General features: G+C 43.1%; 1 protein-coding gene across 3 annotated transcripts in view; it reads left to right on the top strand.

Annotated features, from left to right (window-relative positions):
* The window catches only part of TRADD (TNFRSF1A associated via death domain), a 32,179-nt gene extending 11,222 nt beyond the window's left edge, over positions 1–20,957 (top strand). For all 3 annotated transcript variants that reach the window (XM_061594113.1, XM_061594112.1, XM_061594111.1), the window contains exons 2-5: positions 2,750–2,902; positions 6,136–6,416; positions 12,976–13,204; positions 14,606–20,957. In XM_061594113.1, coding sequence (XP_061450097.1) covers positions 2,758–2,902; positions 6,136–6,416; positions 12,976–13,204; positions 14,606–14,913 — 963 coding nt within the window. In that variant the 5' untranslated portion in view covers positions 2,750–2,757 and the 3' untranslated portion in view covers positions 14,914–20,957. The remainder of the gene's footprint in view (positions 1–2,749; positions 2,903–6,135; positions 6,417–12,975; positions 13,205–14,605) is intronic.
* The last annotated feature ends 429 nt before the right edge of the window (positions 20,958–21,386 follow it).

Raw genomic sequence — 21,386 nt, 5'->3', positions numbered from 1 at the left:
CCCACAAACAAATGCTCAGTAAAGACTTGACATAGTCTAGGCTCCATATGAGCTTTGTGCCTGCAAACCAGGATGAACGCTCGATAACAGATTGCCTGAAGAAGCCCTGAGGGTTTTTATTTAAGGGTATTTATTTATTTAACAAAATTTGTATACTGCATAACTGTAAACAAAACTTGTGCCAGTTTACCCCCCCCCCCAAAAAAAGAAGCAAATTTCAGGTGGTCCACATTTTTAAAAAGGGATCCACTGCTATTAAAGTTAAAAGGCATGTGTCCTGTATAACTGGAGTGCAATCCTAAATATTTAATTGCAAATGTGTTATAGCAGCTGATTAGGATATACATTTCTAGGAAGTACATGAATGAGCAAAAGAGAAAGTTGATTTAAGATCAGTTTTTTCCCCTTTAGAAATTTAGCTCATGATTAGAAACCATAGATTTAAACAACTTGATTTTGAAGTGCATCGTCTAGAATACGGTGATGTTTTGCATTCTATCCTATTTTCTGCTAGTATTATTTTCTCTTCTGTTTAGTTCCAGTCATTTAATTAGGCTAGCTTGTTCATATTGTTTTATGCTGTGTTGTTTAGTTTAAGCTGTTGAATTAAATTAGCTTATTTTACACAATGTATGATTTTTTGTATGATTTATAATTGTTTTAAATGTTTTTGAGTTATTCATTTTATATGTTGCGAGTCCATTTGGGCATTAATTTGTGAAAAAAATGCATGGAATAAACAGATGCTGCTGATTTCAAGTCAATCCACCCAGTTTAAATAATGCAACATTTGTATATGTATTATATATATTTTAAAATTCTCTGTGTGAGTCAATGCAGCGTAATGGTTAGACCAGCTTTTCCCAACCTGGTGCTGTCCGTATGCTGTTGGACTCCATCTCCCACCAGGCCCAGCGAGCATGGCCAAAGATCAGGGCTCATGGGAGTTGTAATCCAGCAATATCTGGAGCAGAGCTTGGAAAAGTTACTTTTTTGAACTACAACTCCCATCAGCCCCAGCCAGCATGTGCTGGCTGGGGCTGATGGGAGTTGTAGTTCAAAAAAGTAACTTTTCCAGGCTCTGAATTCTGGAGACTGGGGAAGGTTAGGTTACACTTTTATGCTGGGGGAGACTCAAGTTCAAATCCCCACTCAGCCATGCAGCTCACTAGATGACCTTGGAGTAGTCTCTCTCTCTCTCTGTTTCTCTCTTTCTGCCTGACCTACCACATAGGGTTGTTGTGAGAATAAAAGCAGGGGGAGAACTAAATATGCCACTCTAACCGCTTTGAAGAAAAGGTGGAATATCAGTGTAGTAGCAATAATTTAATCATACTGAGTGAAGAAAAAAAACTAACCTCCAGTTAAAGAAACGTGTAATAAATATTATGACTCCCTCTCTCTCTCATTTTTGTACTCTTTTTTGAGGGTTATAAATTATATGCATGTTTGTTTATATCATTGAGTGCAAACACCCAGAATGCCATATTCAGCAGGCAAAACAACAACAGGACCTACGCATGTTTTACAAACCCCAAATAGGCAATTTCAACCAAAAAAACTGGAAGAAACAGTTGCAAAGGACTTCAGAGAATCACAGCCTCTCTGTTACTGCAGTGGAGATGCCACTGATCCAAGAATACTGGAAACAAGAGAAACCTTCTCAATGCACAGATTTGGCACCTTAACACCTAATGGCCTCAACCTGGAGGATAATACCTGACACCACTGTTACAGGAAATGCAGCACTGCTGAATATTCCATCTTTATTGTTCTACAACTGCTACCTTGGCTGCAGTATCCTTTGGTTCACATCAGAGCAGCTGCAGAAGGCAGAGGCCAACATGTTCTGCTAATAAAAAAGAATATCTGTTTTGCTAGCAACTGTAACAACTGTGTGTGTTTACGTGTCTGGCAGTGGAAAACTCTTATCAGTGGTGCATTCCGGTAAGTTCACACTCTGAACTTAATGGTGGCCCCAGCTGCTCTATACATTTCAAGCAGTATCACACCACTTTACACAATCATGGCTTCCCCCACAGAATTCTGGGAACTGTCGTTGGTCAAGGATGCTGAGAATTGCTAGGAGACCTCTATGTCCCTCACAGAGTTACAGTTCTCTGAGTGGTTTAAGAATCAAGCCCTCTTCCCAGGGAACTCTGGTAATTGCAGCTCCTAAGGGCCTCCTAACAACTATCAGCAGCCATAACAAACCATAGTTCCCAGGATTCTTTGGGGGAAACCTTGACGGTTTAAAGTGGACCGAGAGACATGTGGAAGAGATAGGAAAGGGACAATGATGGAACATGCAGGGACCAAGCCAGCATGACAGCTGTACCAGCCATTCATGGGACAATAGTTCCCACATGGCCATGATATCGTTTAAAGGCCCCTGCCATCACGGCTAGCAGAACTAGCACTTTCAGGAGTGCCACATAATGTTTGTTCCGCACGTGTAAGGAGTCGATCTTTATATCTTGATAACTTTTATGTCCACTTCTTTTTAACGTTTGATTTTATATGAGTATTTTATTATGAGAGGAAGGCAATGGTGAACCACCTCTGAATACCGCTTACTGTGAAAACCCTATTCGTAGGGTCGCCATAAGTCAGGATCGACTTGAAGGCCATTTCCATCCATCCATCCATCCATCTTATATTGGTTTATGTAAACCGCTTAGAAGTTTTTGTTGAGTAAGCCTTGTACATAAGTCATTAAAAATTAATGGTTTTGTTACGTTTCCTTTAGGGGGCAGAATGATGAGAGATGGCTCTGATGTTTGGGTGGGAAGCGCCTACCTATTTGTTGAGTCGACCTCGGAAAAGGTCCTTCTGCCCATGATCTATGGCAACCCAAAGCAGAAGCCCAGTGTGTTCAAGGCACTCAAGTTGGCATTAGCAGGTATGTATTCTGTGTTGGCCTTAGTCTACTTAAAGCTATAAAGAGTTTTACGTGGGACTACCTGTGAAAGCAATTTGGAAGCTTCAGTTAGAACAGAATATGGCTGTCTGACTGTTAACAGGTTTGAGACAAACAGATCACATAACACCAATCCTGTTCCAGTTACACAGGCTACCCGTACGCTTATGAGCCCAATTCAAAGTGCTGGTTTTGAATCATAAAGCTCTTTACAGCTCAGGATCCTAAAATCTTCTTGAGTGCTTCTCCTGATATGAACCTACCGAGAACTTTAGATCCTCATCTGAGGCCCTTCTTTGAGGGAGGCTTGAAGGATGACGACAAGGGAAGGGGCCTTTTCAGTTGTGGCTTCCTGTCTGTGGAATGCTGTCCCCAATGAGGTTCACCTGTCAGTTTCACCGACATCTTTTTGGCACCAGGTAAACACCTTTTCCCAGGCTTTTGATGGACTAGGATGATAGTATTGTTTTGCTGTTAGGGTACTGCCAAAGCTGTTATGTGTATATGTGTGTGTGTGTTATATTTTTATGACATGTACTTGCGTGTTTTATGAAAGGGTTAATATTATCATGTATTTATGTTTATGTTCTTAAATATGTTGTAAGTCGCTTGGAGACCTCTGCATAACTAGCAACTAACAAGTCTACTAAATAATAATACCGAATCACAACTTCATAAATCCAGCACCACTTGAATCACTCAGCAAGTTTGCTGCTGTTCAAATTTACACTTCCTCCAAGTCCAAAGCAATGTAAGCTGACTTACACTGAGTCAAGCAATTAGTCCATCTAGTTCAGTACTGTCAACACTAACTGGCAGCAACTCCAGGGTTTTAGACAAGGAGTCTTTCCCAGCCCTGCCTGGAGGCACTGCTGGGGCCTGAAGCTGGGGCCTTGTGCATGCAAGGCAGATGCTGTGCCACTGAGCTGCGGCCCTTCCCCATACCCTGCGTGCCACCCTGCAATTCTAGAATGTAGCAATTCATCTTTCCGGCTGTGTTTGATAAGAGACTTCCGTGCCATTGTGCCATTGTTCTCTCCCTACCTGGAGAATTTATAGGCCGATAAGATCAAAGTCCTCTCTTTTGCCACAGTTGCAAAGATAATGGCAGGTGAATCATAGAGGCTTCCGTCTGCACTGTATCTTGCAGCTTCAAACAGAACTTTTAAGTCTTTTTGTGAATGTGCTCTTTTTCAAGTTTTTTTTAAGGTTAGGATCCATTTATTTATTTTATTTTCTCATCTTTACACCCTGCCCTTGTGCCCCAAAGGGAGCTCAAGGAGACTTACAGTTTCAATAACAATACAACAACAAAATCTTAAAACATGCAAAATCTACAGTCAATTTATAAAAAAATAAAATAACAGCAGTGAATATCCATGGTGCAAACAGTGTAAGATATGTCTTGGCCAAGCGGCTTGGAGGAAGAAGTATGTGTTGACAATGTTGTCTTCAAAATAGTGAGAGTCGGGGGCTGCCTCATATCTCCTCGGTGGGAGTTCCCTAAGTGGGCCCATTCTATGGAGGAAGACACAGGGTCACAGCCCAATGCAGAGCATCTGCTTTGCATGCAGAAGGTCCCAGGTTTGATCACTTGCATCTCCAGGTAGGACTGGGAGAGAACTCAGTCTGGTACCCTGGAGAGCAGCTGCCAGTCAGTGTAGACAATACTGAGCTACACGGACCAATAGACACCTTCCAATGTTGGGGAAGGACCAGAGATTAGCGGTGGAGCAGCTGCTTTTCATGCAGAAGATCCCAGATTCAGACCATATCTACACCATACATTTATTCCACTGTTATTCCACTATAAATAGTCATGGCTTTCCCCAAAGAATCCTGGGAACTGTAGTTTGTGAACGGTGCTGAGAGTTGTTAGGAAACCCTTATTCCCATTCCCAGAGTTCTCTGGGAAGAGGTACTGACTGTTAAACAACTCTGGGAATTGTAGCTCTTTGAGGGGAATAGGCAACTCCTAAACAACTCTCAGCACCCTTCACACACAGCCCTTCCCAGGATTCTTTAGTCAGTATTAGATAGAAAGCACTTCTACATGGGCCAGCCTCTGTTCTGGAATCTCACTTATAAACAGTGGACCGTGTGGTTTGATGTTGTCATGTGGACTAGTAGCAAGTGTCAACCTAAAATGTTTCTCTGCCTGAGGCTGAGCACCAAATGCCCCCCCTTCCAAGCTGAGATGCCTATGACTTTCAGAACTGAGTTGTTTTGGTACCATAATTCTTTGTTTTATGCAGTTCTATATTATTGCCATTGTTAGTTAGCTGCCAAAGCCTCCTGGGGCTGTTGGGGAGGGGGGGTGTTGTTTGTTGTTTTGTTTTAAAGGTATAATATATTTATTTGTGTTTTTAACAGTGTTGTAAGTTGCTTGGAGACCTTTGAGTAACAAGCAATTAGCAAATCTAATAAATAATAATTTGTTAGTTACATTTCAGGAGTACCCAATAGAGTAGACCTTCATGGGTTTGTATTCAACTAAATCCTACTCAACGTTGACCCACTGAAATTAATGCACTTGTTAGTCATATTAACGTCAGTTGGTCTGCTCTGAGTAGGACTACAACTGAATACCACTTAGGGTTTTTTCCGGAGGTACAACTCGCATTAGTTCCAGCCAACATTGCCAGTGGTCAGGAATGATGTGAATTGTAGTCCAAAACATCTGGACAGCACCAGGTTGGCAAAGTCTGATCTAACCCAATACTGACTACTCTGGTTGGCAGGTGTTCCTCAAGGCCTCAAGCAGATAATGAACATGGGGCCATCTTCATGTGCTCTTCCACTGAGCTGTGGCCCCTCTTTTGCAAAGAAGCAGCCTTATACTAAGCTTTCAGTCCATCCAGTCCAGTTATGACAACTTTGGCAGGCAACACCTCTCCAGGATCTGAGGCTAAAACATCTTTGCCAGAGCTGCCATCTGTAATTTTTTAAATTGGAGATATGGGGGACTGATATGGGACACCTTCTACATTGCAAGTCATGCACTCATATTGCTGATGCATGATCAATCCCCGGCATCTCCAGGTAGGGCTGGGCTGAGCTGTCCCTTTCTTGAAGCCTTGGAGAGCTGCTGCCAGTCAGTGCAGACAATACTGAGCTAGATGGACCAATGGTCTGAAGCTTCCTGTGTTTCTATGGTAACTGGAAACCCTGAGTTGATCATCACCATTGATTTTTCTCTCCTCCTCCTTCCCCAGATTCCACGGGTAGCCTGAACGGGGTGGACATGCTGAAGGTCCACTGCAGTGACCCTCACCTGATCATCCAGCTCAAGTTCTGCAACGAGGAGAACTGTCGAAGGTTCCTACAAAGTTACCGCGAAGGAGCTCTCCAGGATGCTCTCCAGAAACATCTTAAGGTTTCCTTGTCCATGCCCAGTTTAGTGCCTCTCCGGATGGAGCTGAAAGCTGGTGCTGAGAAGCTAGACTCCATGATTCGGGAGGAGGAACGGTGCCTTGAATGCATCTACCATGAAAAGGTGACAGCAAAAATCTGGGATGGTGAGATAGCTATTTAGCAGAGGCACAGAACCTTTTCTGGCCCAGGAGGGCCAGGTCATTATCTATCTTCACCCCAGGGGTCAACTTGGTGGCTGGACAGGACAACCAACCTGTCAATCAACTGACATCACTATGACATCAGGTGATTTGATAGGTGGGTTGTCCCATCCACCTGTCTGGGTCCCTTGCACAGCACTTCCCAAGCGTCCAGCAGCCAGTTGGTTGTTGAGCATTTGGGAACCGCAGGGAAAGGGGCTTTGCTCAACCAGATGCCACGCACAGGGCTAGCAAAGCTGTTTTCTGCAGGGGTCAGCTGTGTGGCCCCATGAATCAGTTGCACAGCCGGTCCAGTAGAGTTGAACTCATAAGAACATAAGAACATAAGAAGAGCCTGCTGGATCAGGCCAGTGGCCCATCTAGTCCAGCATCCTGTTCTCACAGTGGCCAACCAGGTGCCTGGGGGAAACTCAGTGCCCATCAAGTGAATCCATGCAGGAATTGGCTGTACAATCAAGTTCCTTGCGGAGAACTTGGCTGCACTGCCAATCCAGACATGTCTTTAATTGCCTCACACATGATGTCACATATGACATCAGATATGGGGCAGATGGGTGTGGTTTGGGGAAAAACCTTCTCCCAGGCCAAACTTGAGACCTGTGCTGGGCCAAACTTGGCTCACAGGCCAGAGGTTCCCCATACCTGCTATATAGTGCCTAGCTGCAGTCAAGTTAGGCTGTTAAAATTAAAATTCGAGACCCAAAGAATCCAAGTTCCGCATCCAGAAAACCTGGATTCTGCAGTGTGACCAAATTCGCATGATTTCTTTTACACTGTTTGTGCTAGCATCATGCATGGCTCTGGGTTTGCATAATTCTGAAGAAAGACGAGGAACTATGTAAGTAATTAATTAAACTAATTAATTAAATTACAACAATAAAAAGTCTCTTTCCCCCTCTACCCCACAAGCACTAAAAGTCTTACTGAGGCACCCTTCCTAGGTTTCAGCAAGCATTACCCACCCACTTTCAAGCCTATTCTCACACCTACAAGGGCTAGAAGCTTGCTTTCAAAAGAAAGTGTTAGCTGACCATCTCAGGGAGCTGAATTACCTGCTTTTGGGCAGCATACCTGTACAGTATATAGGAGCTAACAACTAGGAATCATGGGTTCTCGTTTTCTATGGGGATTATACTGGATTAAAGAAATCACAATTGATGAATTGCATGAGATTTTTTTAAAAATCTGCATATATTTGCATATGAATAAAACAATATTATTAAGCAAATAGACCCTCTTATTTGTATAAATATCTATTTCCCACCTAATCTTTCTAAAAATATTGTCCCTAATAGTATTTGGGATGGTTTATCTGAAACTCTGGTATTTCTGGAGTCTCAGTATCCTAATACTAGATTTTTGTTACGTGGAAATTTTAATGCTAGAATTGGTGCTGACCTGGCCAATCAAGTAGGTTGTACAAATCATTGATAGAAACGCAAGATCTAATCATTGATAGAAACTCCCAGGATAAAATTATAAATAAACCAGGTCTGAGGCTCCTGGAAGTCTTGTCCCTTCATCATCTACAATGTCTTCACTTGTTTTGATAAAACTAAGGGCACATATACTTATTTTACCAACAGAGGTGCCAGCACAATAGATTACATGGCAATTTCTGATACCTTACTGCCTGAGATAAAAAGCTTTGAGGTTGACCAAAGAGTTGAAAGTTACCACTTTCCTTTGCTGTTGACAATCAACCTTTCAAAACTCTGTACCCCATGTTTTCACCAAAAATTGGATGGAATTTATCTTGGGGAACAGAGGATACGCTAGTCAAGTAAATTGTGTCCCTGTATTTCCCAGATATTTAAGAGTAATATCTTTAAATCTCCCTATCAGATATCTTGGCTTCTGATTCAGATACATTACAAGCTTACCAACTGATTACACAAAATCTCAGACCTATGTTGGTTCGTAATAAACAGCCTAATTTTAATAGACCAACAACTAATACATGGTTTGACCACGAATGCAGAGTTGCCAGGAAAATACTTATGAATTATTAGCGCCAGGCTGCTAGAAACAGAGCCAATATTTCCCCTGAATACTTAAGTGTCTCTGAGGTCATCTTATAAAGCACTTTTAAAACAAACAAAAAAGAGAATTATGCCCAATCACAATGGCAACAATTAGGCCTGACAGTGCTGGAAAAGAAGGAGTCCTGGTTCTGGGCCATTGTTTCCTCCGATATGAGCACAGTTAGACCTATATTGGTGGGGCAAATATGTGCAAGTGAATGGTACACTCATTTTTGTATGCTTTATGGGACTACTGATATGGAGTCTAGTCCTCCCATCTCCTTTGCAGCACCTAATCTGTCCCGGTGTCCTTTGTCTCTGAATTTGAGATAAAGAATCTTATTATATCTCTCATGCCCGGCAAGGCCCCAGGTGAAGACATGATGCCACCTAAAATATATTTCTCTGATTGGTGGGCCTCTTTATTGGCTAAAGTGTTTACTCAGATTAATAACTCAGGTATATTTCCAGCTGGTTGAAAACAGAGCATTGTTTTCCCCATTTATAAGAAGGGCGATAGAAAAGAGCCTAACAACTACTGGCCAATAAGTCTTTTGGACATAGATTCTAAATTATACAACACATTTCTCTTAAACAAGCTAGAGGATCAGGAAACTTCTAATCATATCATTCACACTGAACAGGCTGGCTTCAGAAAAGGCCAAAGTTCTATTGATCATTGCTTAACCCTTCAGTTTTTAGTTCGACAGGCCATTGCAGGCCCCACTAAACACCTTTACATCACTTTTGTTGACCTTACTGTAGTGTTTGATTCAATTGATAGAAACTTGTTGTGGCTTAAATTGGCCAGTACTACTATCAGCAAACATCTCTCGTTCTTGATTAAATAACTCTATATCAACACATTTGCTAGAGTAAGAGTTGGGATTTCTGGTTCTTTAACTGAACTTATTGCCGCCACCCAAAGGTGTAAAACAAGGGTGCCTTCTTGCCCCATCACTGTTTAATTTTATTTAAATGATATAGTCCATAAGTTGTCTGGTTCAGAATTCTTTCCTCCTTCAATTGGGGCTAGAAAGATTTCCATTCTTTTGTATGCTGATGACAATATTTTATTTTCAATTACTCAAACAGGCCTAAGAAGGCTGTTGTCCAAGCTTAGAGACTATCACATAAAAGAAAAGTTAAGTATCAGTTATGCCAAACCAAAAGTGGTGGTATTTAGAAAGAGACACTCCCCTTCTCGATGGTTTATTGACGGTCATCAGATTGAGCAGCACAAGGAATTTAAATACATTGGTATTCATTTTATGGAAAACCTCTCTTGGCAAACTCACATGGAAGCAACTAAAGGAATGGCCTTAAGAACTATTATAACCATCCTTAATTCTTTAGCATGGGGGTGGGGCATTTAGTTGGCCCAGCTCTGAAAATTTACCAGAGTAAGGTAATTGCCCCAATTTTATATGGTGTGGCAGTTTGGGGGTGGGATAATCTTTTGCCGGTAAACTAGAGGTTCTTCAAAACAGTTTTCTTCTGAAACTTTTAATGTTGCCACTGGCACACCTGCAGCTCTGATTCAGGCAGAAGTAGGTCTTCCCTCCATTACAGCCCATGCCCACCGCTCCTTGATTAATTATTGGAGAACTTCATTAGAACCTTCAGCCAGGGTCCTTCCCAAGTTGTGTTACATTTAGTTGCTGAAGTGCAAGTCTTGGACAGCAAAGTATCATAATTTGCTTCAGACTTACTTTATCCTGGTTGAGACATTTTCTGACATAAAGTCAAAAAAAGACAGGCTTTATGAAGTTATTTTTAGGCGTAGCGTATTTTAAGACAGACAAGCTATTATTAATTCAAAATTTTCAAAATGGCACAGACTCTATAAATGTGATCATCGAAGAGCTGCATATTTGTCAATGCTTACCTTTTCAAAACTTAGGCAAGCTTTTATGGCCCTACGTTTCCAAACAGTGCCAACAGCTTGGATTGATGGTAGATACTCCCAGACTGCTTTGGCCCTCCGGCTCTGTATATGTGGATCTCTGGAGATAGACGACCTGCCTCATTACTTGTTGTTTTGTCCATTGTATTCAGAACCTCGATCTAAATTTCTGGGTTTTATTTTGTCCTGCCTGCTTTTTAACTCTGTCCAGGAGAAGATTTTTCTCCTCTTGTCTGATACAGACATTACTATAACTTACAGGGTCTCACATTTTGCTTTGGTGGCAACAAAAATTCATGAACAATTTATAGCTGACAGTGCAGTTGCCTGTTGGGGGATGCCTTGATGTAACGTTTTTGCTAAATGCTCTGATTTTAGATTATAACCTATTTCAGTTTTTATAAGTAATCGAATTCTCTGTTAATTTTAAGTATTTAGATTTCTCATTTTATATGTTATATCTGTTGTAAATAGCTCTATGCTTTAATTCTATTAATCCTTTTGTTTGTATCTGCAGTGGCCTTTGGCCCAAGCAGTAATAATAATAAACTGAAACAGAACAATATTATTCTTATTATTTGTTAGATTCATTAGTTGCTTGATACCCGAAGGTCCCCGAGCAACTTACACAATGTTAAAACGAAAACAAAACACACTATAAAAACATATCAATCAACAACAACAAAACAATAGCAATAGCACCCCCACGCAGCCGCAGGGAGGTTTGGCAGCATATTAAAACAAAACATCATCTCAGTCTATCGAATGCCTGGAAGAAAAGGTACGTCTTTACCTGGTGCCGAAAAGATGACAATGAAGGCACCAGCAGCAGTGTAGTGGCAAATTCAGAAGTGCAGGGTCTGTTCATGTTAATCACAGCCATGCCTCTTCCCCATGTTTTTGCTGTGGGCTTGAGAATGAGATCCTTGATAATGCCTAGGAACTAATAAGCATGAAAGAGGAGAGTGTTGGCTACTGAGAAGAGTCTTCTCATTGTTTGACTCACCTCCTTTCACTCTGATTGGCTCCAGTCCACAGGAAAGCACAAGAAGCATGTTAGAGGACTCTTCTCAGTGGCTAACACACCCTTTTCATGCTGATTGGCTTGTAGGATGCTGGAGACATACGGACCCTGCTCCCAAAAAAGTAAGGGTCTAAGACCCCCTGAGACCCCTCACGATCACACCCCTGGGCACAAGGTGGACCTCACTGGTCCACTATTCTGGCTACCTATTCTGGCGCGTTTGCACTGGCTACCTATTTGTTTCCGGGCTAGATTCAAAGTGCTAGTTTTGACTTATAAAGCCTTACACGGTGCGGGACCACAATACCTTGCGGAACGCCTCTCCCGCTATGAACCTACCCGCTCACTACGTTCAACATCTAAGTTCCTCCTCCGAGTCCCGTCCCATAGGGAAGCTCGGAGGGCTGTTACTAGATCCAGGGCCTTTTCAGTGGTGGCCCCCAAATTATGGAACAGTCTTCCCGATGAGGTGCGCCTGGCGCCTACTCTTCTATCTTTTCGGCGCCAGGTTAAAACCTTTTTATTCTCCCAGGCATTTTAATGTTTAATGTCTCTTGTTAAGTTAATTTTATTTCAAGTGGTTAAATGCTCAAGCTGTATGTTTTTAGTGATTTTACCTGATTTTACTTTTATTGTATTGTATTTTATTCCTTGCTGTGAACCGCCCAGAGAGCCATAGGCTAAGGGCGGTATAGAAATGGAATGAAATAAATAAATAAAATAAATAAATATTCTACAAATGTGGAGCCACAATAGTCCTGCCAATAAGCAGTGTTTTTAGAAGATGCATCCACATTCCACGCCAGTCCCCATCTTGTAAGAGGCATTCCATCCGCTATGTGAAACACCTCGTCGGAGACGAAGCCGACTACCCATGGATTTATTTGCGCATAACTGTTTTTAATGTAACATTAAAAAAAAATGCCCAATTAATACTGTTCTTTTAATTGATCTAAGATTTACATTTTGATCAATTCCACAGCAATCCTGTGTACATCTGCACAGAAGTCCTCTTGAATTCGACTGGACTAGCTTGCAGCTAAGTGTGTTGTACAGAATCTCAGCCCTAATCCACTAAATGTTGTAGCGCTCTTAGAACTAGGAAAGGAAGAAATCTAGTTTGGTAAAAATCTGACAAGGTGATATATATATTCTGTTTCGTATTTTATTTACTATGGGTTGTATTCAATTAAGCCCAACCCAGAGCAGACCCACTGAAATAGTGAACCTAAGATAGTTGTGTCTATTAATTTTAATGGGTTTACTCTGAATAGGACTAGCACCCTTTGTTTATATCTCAGCTCTCCCCCATGGAGCTCAAGGCAGTGTAAATGTTCTTTAACGCTCACCCCCACCCCCAAATTTTATCCTCACAACAACACGATGAGGTAGCTTAGGCTGACAGATAGGGACTTGCCCAAGGTCACCTAGCGAGCTTTCTGGCTGAGTGAGGATTTGAACCTGGGTCTCCCTGCACTCTAACTACAGCACTCTAACTACTGCACTGCATTGTCTGTCCATTCCAGCCTAACCGTCTCAGGGATGAAGAGATCACAGAGCTGGAGGAATCCCTCAGCAGTCTGAAGTGTTCCTTTCCTGACGACAATGACAGCAATTCGTCTCTGAATTCTCCCCCTCTGTCTCTGAATTCTCCCCCTCTGTCTCTGAATTCTCCCCCTCCGTCTTACAGTTCTCTGGAGATTCCAAAGTCTCTGCCTCAGGAAAACACCTTCACCTTCCAGGACCAGCAATTTGGTGAGTGTTTCAAAGAGGAAACTGGGCAAACCGTATTCCTATGAAAGACGTCTGGTTACAAGACAAAAGCTATACATGTGTGTACTGCAAGGAGATAGCTAGGCAACTTTGTCTATGTCTCCGCAAGGGGGCACTCTGAAAGCACGTTTGTCCACAGACCAAACAGAAAAGTTCCAAGAATGCCTGATCCAAGCATAATCGGGGAATACCTTGCTGTTTACTCAAGTAAATGCAGTTTTTTAATAGAAGGTATTTGCATACAGGAAAGAAGACTGATCATTTGTCAGGTGTGCATCTCTTGTATCAGGTATGCATAATCCAAAACCACTGTTTGTATCTCACATGTTGCTGTATTAGCCTGTGCACTAGTCAATTTCACATCTGAAGCAGCAGTGCTCATATAATCACCTTGCTAGGTTTGGTAGCTGTTGCAGCCTTCTCTCACCTGGTGTTTTGGACTACGATATTCATCAGTCCCAGCCAGCATGGCCAAAATGTACCTCCTAAAAAAGTACACTTCAGTTTGAAAACATTAACAGTGGTGAAGGTTGCAAGTAGAAATAATGAAGGCCGGGGTTAATCGACTTGTTTAGTACTTGTGGACTGAGCATTATAATTTGCAGTTCTTGGTGTTGGCAAAAAGGTGCTGGAAAAGGGACTTTTCCTGTTGTCTTTGTAGCAAAAGGGAAACAAATCTTATTTTGCTGCTGAACTCTTTGCTGTTTATAGTTTTGTACTGTGAAGTTTCTTAAAGGGGGGGGAATCAGAAATTCCGGATAGCAGGCGAGCTGTCCAACAAGAAGTCACAAGGAGCACAGCCAGGTTCGATGTTGTTTCAGCACTGGTTAGGGTTCAGCTGAGCAGCTAAATACTTGGTATTGCTGTCCCACTCCTTCCTGGCCTGTCATCAGGGTCCTGTTCTGGAGTAGATGAGGAGTCAGATGTCCTCTTCATGATAGGGAGAGTTGACCTTGTGCTGCTGAATGGGCACCACACCCAGTTATGGGCTTTCATTCAGCCTTGGCCTTGGAGGTGATTTTGGTGGTTCAGAAGGGAGGGAATGAGGTCAGTCAGGATGCTTTGGGTGTCTCCAACCGACAGCTGCTCTGAGTGGGGTATCTTCCCAGGCAGAGGTCTCGGGAGATTTATCTGTGCTAGGGTCATCAACAAGGCCCACTAGTTCTAAGATCTCATGCAGGACAGATCCCACCAAGAAGGTGGTGGGACACCTACTCCCAGGTAAGTGTAATAGGATTGCAGGCTAGTGGTTGTATCAAATGCTACTCATACTTAGAGTAATCCCATTGAAATTAATGGACCAATTGATTAACACACTGTATTCTGAGATGCAACCCTGTATGTCCCAAGGAGTTAGATTTGTTTTCCTTTTACCTTTTCAAGCCAATAGAAAAATCACACCAGACGACCACCAGACATTTGCCAAGCTCGTGTCAAAGAAATGGAAGCAGGTGGGCCGGTCTCTGCAGGTAAGCTGCCGGGCCCTTCGGGACCCCGTCATCGACAACTTAGCCATCGAGTACGAACGGGAGGGTCTGTACGAACAAGCATACCAGCTGCTCCGCAGGTTCATCGACTCGGAGGGCAAGCGAGCTACCATACAGAGACTGGTCACCGCCTTGGAGGAAAATGGCCTCATCAGCTTAGCTGAGGAACTTCTGGGTCTTCACCCAAATGAAAACACATTGTAGGAGGCAATGGAGGGGGGAATCCTCCCCCGAGACTACTAGCTGCACGACCAATGACATTGAGCACTCTTGTGTGTTTATAAATCTCTCAGCTGCACCTTAGTCATTCAGTGTCTGAACAACGATGGTTCTTCCCCACTGGGAGCCACCCAAGAAGAGCCACCAGCTGTAGGAGCAGAACTGAAGCTGAAAGTCCATATTCTTCTTCAGCGCTGAAACATGGATGTTCTCAGGAAACCTCTCTCATCTTCCAATAGGATCTAGATGAAAATAGCCCAATCAGACCTTAATGGTTCCAAAATGTCTTGGCAATGGCAAGAAAAGAAAAGAAAAGAAAAGATTTATGATTCTGGGAAACAGCCTATGTAACTGAGTAGTTATTTAGTTCTGCTTAATGAGAGGCTGTTCACACATACATTTTCATCACTCGTGGGCTGTAGCATCAAGTAATGATTGTGTGTGTGTGTGTGTGCGTGTGTGTAAATGAACGAGCCGTCCTCAGATTAATCATCTAGATGGGACATTCAGATTATCCAGAATCAAAGAACACAGGACTTTCCAGTGCAATTCACACATTAGGCTGCAAGTTGCTGAGCCATCGACATCACCTAAACTGGCTTGCAGTTGAATATATAAATTGACATCATTGGAAAGTGTTGTGTCTGAGGTGCTAGGAAGAGTTTTGTGTGTGTTAGGGGGGTTATTATATCTGCAATAGCTTATTCATATGTGTGATTCCCTCCCCCCGCCCCAATGCTGCAGTCATCAGAATCGAAACTGCATGTGTGAACCAGTTCTGGGTGGCATTCCCATGAATAGACTGCATCAGCATTTCACACTTCTTATGGGGTTATTCATGAGTATCATACTAATCTACGTTTGTGTGGTGTTTACTTAGAGGAGTATGTTGCCCGCATATCCTTGCATGGAAGACTGGCCTCAGTGACATCATCACTGCATCCCAGAATCCTCTTCCAGGAGGGAATTGCAAGCTTTCTCTTGAATCACCCTTCATTCCCGGTCTTAAGTCTGTGTCTGCTTCGGCACTATTTCCCCCAGAAAATGAGGCATGATTGGGTCAGTAACTGTCCAGGTACTGTATGTGGATGACAGCTGTCTCCCTCTGATTCCCTTTACATTTATAGAGACATAATGCAACTATCGTTTATTAAACCATGACTTAGCATTATGTGTAAAGTAAGCCCTGCCGACCAGATTAACTATGGTTTGTTTACTGCCAACAAACCAACAGTCTGAAGCCACGGTTTATTGTTGGCTTATGAACCTTGGTTTGTTTTAACTATGGCTTGGCATTATATGTGAGCCTAACACCCGTCCTTAACCATGGTTTGTTTGACCACTCCATCCCAGACACTCACCAGGCTGCAAAGGCATGAGACAAGAGCTGATGGAAAACAAACCAGGCTTTGAAGAAAAAAAACAAAAAGCTAGTGGTTTGTTAAAGAAAGCATGGATTGAACAAACCATGGTTTAGCATTATATGCCATCAAGGCCAATAATTCCTTAGATCAGGGGCAGGGAATCTCAGGCCTGGCACACCTCTATCTGGCCCTTGAGATTCTCTCAAGGTCACTCTCCCTCACGAGGCCACATGTCCTCCACAGCTCTCCTCCACACACCCCTGAAGTGCTCTGGCCTGGCTGGAATATGTCCTCAAATTATGATAATGCCTCGTTTGTCTGGATGGAAGGGGTATGTGTATAGAAACCTCTGACTTTTTGCACAGCTGAAACGTAGCCGACTGTGCAAAGGTTAGGGTTATAGCTGTTGCTCCACCCACTTATGCCTCTGGTCCCGCCCACTACTGGCATGCGGCTCCCAGAAGATTGCCCTTGAGGTAATGTGGCCCTCAGGCTGAAAACGCCCCCCCCCCCTTGCCTTAGATGCCGAAATGACTAACATTAGTTCAGCTTTCTGATTCACACGTACTAGGGTTTTAATTAATTCAGAATATAGCCTTTGGTTTTGTATTCATAATCACTAACCTAGATTAGGACATAGATTTCAGTTTTAAACATATATACAGTACACTAGGAGTGAGGGGAAGTCACCCTTTTTACCTCTCTGCATAAGAACATGGCAGTTGGTTAATAGACTTCATTCCAATACAAGCAGTTAAAGAGATAGAAAAATACGCCCATTGATAACTTTTTAACCAATATGCTACAACACAAGACCACATCCTCTTATTCACCGCCACCCCAAATTCTGTGCTGCTAATCCAAAAGACTTAGTTCATGCACACTTTTCCAGTACTACACAATGACAGAATGAAGGGAGGGGATCTCATTACTGAACAGTTCTTCATATAGAAAACTCCCTGCTCATAGATGTGAAGTAGAGGAGTTCTTAGCCCAAGCTTTCTCCCTGATATGCTAGCTTTCTATCTGCAGGGATGTTATTTTTTCCCCAGGGGAAGCATTCAGCTCCCCCCCCCCCACCGCTGCAATCTATTCCTCTCCTCATCTGCTGCAGGCGGGGTAGAATTCGCACTTGACACAAAAGCATCCTGTGAGTGGGCAGTAGGGGTCCAATGTGTTTGTGAAGGGTATGAAACCATCTGCAAGAATTGCTCTCAAGTATGTGTTCACAGAAGGAGTATGTTTAAGGAGAGCCCTGCTGCAACAGGCCTACCTTGTCAGAGCAAGAGGGCAATAGCCCTCCCCTGCTGCTGTTCCTTAGCCAGTGGTGTCTAGAGGTTTGATGCCTTTGATCCTGGAGGTAGCATGCAGCCATCATGACCAGTAAATAAATAAAATACATAAATATTATGAAATAATAGTAGCCACAACTCATGCTTAAATTTGCACAAGTGTGGGGAAGTCTTGCTGCGGTAGCACTCTTGAAGGCACACAGTTTAGAAGAATTGGTGGCCTTCTAGATGTTGCTGGACTACAACTCCCATTATCCCTGACTATTGGGCATGCTGGCTGGGGCAGGTGGAAGTTGGAATCCGACATCATCTAGAGGGCCACAGTCCCCGGCTCCTGCTAAAGTAAGGAATATCTCCTCCATCACTGAACGTTGGTACATTTACTTAGAACTAAGGCCCACTGAGTTCAAGCAGGGTTGGTTGCCAAGTAACTGTGCCCTGGATTATAGTCAGGCAGAGCAAGGCAGAATTTACACCAGCTTAAATTAAGCTGGTGTAAATTACCCATTCGAAACTCCTTTACTGCTGACTGAGCTGGCCTCCAAGCCTGGCAGAGGGAAAACAAGCCTTTAAAATAAGAGTTTGACTTACACCGGCCCTTCTTGCCAGCGTCACTTTTGCGAGTTGCCAGGTGACATAACTGAGCATAAAGGGGTTTGGAATAGGTGTACGTCTCTCCTTACCATGCCATGACCCTGAAATGCCCCTGTTTGGGGAGTTAACACTGACAAATCCCCAGCTGAGCCCAGATGAGGGAATTATGCCAGGTCGAACTTTCCTCAGGTGCAGACAGCCCATGGGCCTCGTCACAGCAACCTGGTCCCCCACCCTTTGATGGAGCCTCAGCCAGGGCCAGGTCTCAAACCGGGGCCTCCTGGTCTTCCCCTGACGAGGACTCCCCAGGCTGGGACCTGACAGCTAGCCACTGCTTTTACCAATCTGTTTTTTTTCCCTCGTAAAAAATATTTATACTAATACAGTAGGGCCCCGCTTTACAGCGCTTTGCTTTACAGCATTCTGCTAATACAGCAGTTGTCAATTGCAGAAAGGCCCCGCTCCTACGGCGCTTGTTCGGCTTTTATGGTGTTTTTTGGCCGTCAGGCACCATTTTGGTCAATGTTAGTCAATGCGTTTCGCTTTACAGTGGGGGTCCGGAACATAACCCACTGTATGAGTGGGGCCCTACTGTATCGATATTTTACTTTTAAAGGCAATATCGATAATTTGAAATATGGATATTTTGAAAGGAAATATCAACAAATGAAATATAGATAACATTATCATACTAGATATTTTGGAAAAAATAGCCATGGAAAATTGCTACTTAAAAACCCAATCCACAATAGAGAATCAGCATATTAATGGAAAATTTGGTACCAAGTCCCAATTGGGCTGAATTCTAGCACATCCCTAACTGTGAGACCAGGAGGCTACATTAGATGGGCCACCAGCCTGATCCAGCAAGCTCTTATGGACTACAAATCCCATCAGTGCCCTCCAGAACTGTGCTGTCTGGGGATGATGGGAGTTGTTGCCCTCCAAATATTTTGGTCTACAGGTAGGGAGGAGAGCCAGTGTGGTGTAGTGGTTAAGGTGTTGGACTACGACCTGGGAGACCAGAGTTCGAATCCCCACACAGCCATGAAGCTCACTGGGTGACTTTGGGCCAGTCACTGCCTCTCAGCCTCAGAGGAAGACAATAGTAAATCCCCTCTGAATACCGCTTACCGTGAAAACCCTATTCATAGGGTCGCCATAAGTCGGAATCGACTTGGAGGCAGTACATTTACATTTAACATGTAGGGAAATATCCCTGCTGTTATATCATATGTGAGCACCTGATGCAGTTTGCTGCATTGTCCTGCATGGCTGAAGTGACACTCAGAAACACAAGCACCTTATGCACCATTGTGCGGTGTCAATGCGCTGCTCATGTGCTATCTTACGGGCACAGGAGAACATGTAGACATATTTATGGCCGTGACTGTCAAAAATGGGGATGTATGGAACTCAAAGATACTTGCAGTCATAGAAAGGGAATTCTTCCAAGAGAGGATCTGAGGGATAGATCTCTGATGCCACGTGACACAGCAAACCTGCTGAAGCTGAGCAGGTTGGATCGTTTGACATTGCATTCTGTTTTCAACACAATCAGGTGACACATGCAGATAACTGAATGGTTGGGGCCTGGATGGGAGGCCATCTGGATGGGAGATAATGAGTTCTACCAGTAGGGCCCCACTCATAGGCAGGTTACATTCCAGGCCCCCGCTGAAAAGTGAAAACTGCCGGAAAGTGGGGTCCTACTGTATTCCAGCTGCTGCGCTCTAGCTGACAGCAATCAGCTGGAGCGCGCAAGCTCCCTGCGCTACAGCTGATCACTGGCACCACCGTATTAGCAGAACGCCGAAAAGCTGGGCCCTACTGTACCAAGTGAGACCCTTGGTCCATTTAGCTCAGTAAACAACCCCATTGACTGGCAGCAGCTCTCCATGATTTTAGGCAGGAGTCTTTCCCAGGCCTACCTGGAGATGCCAGGGACTGAACTGGGAACCTCTGCATGCAAGGCCTGTGCTCTGCTGCTGAGCCATAGTCCTCTCTGTAGAGAAAAAGCAGAATGTAAATGTAATTTTATTTTAAAACAACTCGGCCATTTTATCATTGTTTATTGGAGATTTCACATTTTACGCATATTATCGCCAAGTGTGTTTTGACCTCAGGGTATTGCCTTGTTTATGGACTGCAGGTTTACATTTTATGCATTCTCTGAAGTGCCAAATAGATGGAAACACCAATCAGTAAGTGTACTACATGATATTTCCTTCTGACACGCGCTGATTTTTAATGCCGTAATTTATATTTTCTGAGTATTTTGCTTTTGTATTGCAACACTTTCCTCAACGTATGTCTTAGCAATCTTAGAGTTGAGTTGCACCCACCCTCCCCTGCTGCACTCAACAGGCTTTTATTTTTAAGCACACATAAGATAAATCAAATAAACATACAGTTCAATGTTATAAGAACGAAACTCAGTGTTTCATGGAGATGATACCTCTCGGGAATTTGTCAGCATCCAAAACAGAGTTTCATGTTTTTAGTAGTTTTAGCAGTGCTTAAAAATTTGGAACAGCCTGAAGCTGGCCATGGGAAAAAGACATTGATCCAAGCTGAACTACAGAATTTGCTGCCATGGATATAAGTGCCTTAGGAATGGAAGGATCTCTCCATTTCAGTTCTCTGCGTTCCTCATTTTTCCCGCCTTAAGTTTAGCTCTCCACATTTCTGCAGCAATTTGTGGGGGGGGGGGAATCCTCATGAAAATTCATCACCATTTTAGTGAAAATTTATCCCAATAAACACATATTTGTATCCAGTTATGACTAATGTACATATTTTTGTAAGCAATTTCCCCCAATATTTTTGCATGTTATTTTCATTAATATATGCATTTTTAATACACACTTTCCCCTAATCTATGCATTTTTGTAAACATTGTGTGGCTGCAGAACTGCATCACGAAATTCAGATAAGTGTGAATTTTGAAAGGCGGCTGTGTTTCCGTTATACTGTTTCAGAAAGTGCAAATTTGATAGATTCAGCTTTAACTCAAATCTGAGTTGAATTCCTTCCCTATCCCTAGTGCAGGAATTAATCCCTACATTCTTGTTCACCTGCATTTATGGGATGGTCAGAAAACATAAGGCAGCTTGCCTAGCCTCAGATTACAAGAAATTCTGGGCCCAAGGGATGTTCATTATCTGCTCGGCAACGTTACAGTCACATTTGATAGCTATGCCTTTTC

The sequence above is a fragment of the Rhineura floridana genome, chromosome 13 (assembly GCF_030035675.1).
Source record: "Rhineura floridana isolate rRhiFlo1 chromosome 13, rRhiFlo1.hap2, whole genome shotgun sequence".
Classification (NCBI taxonomy): Eukaryota; Metazoa; Chordata; class Lepidosauria; order Squamata; family Rhineuridae; genus Rhineura; species Rhineura floridana.
This window is presented reverse-complemented; position numbering and strand designations above follow the sequence as displayed.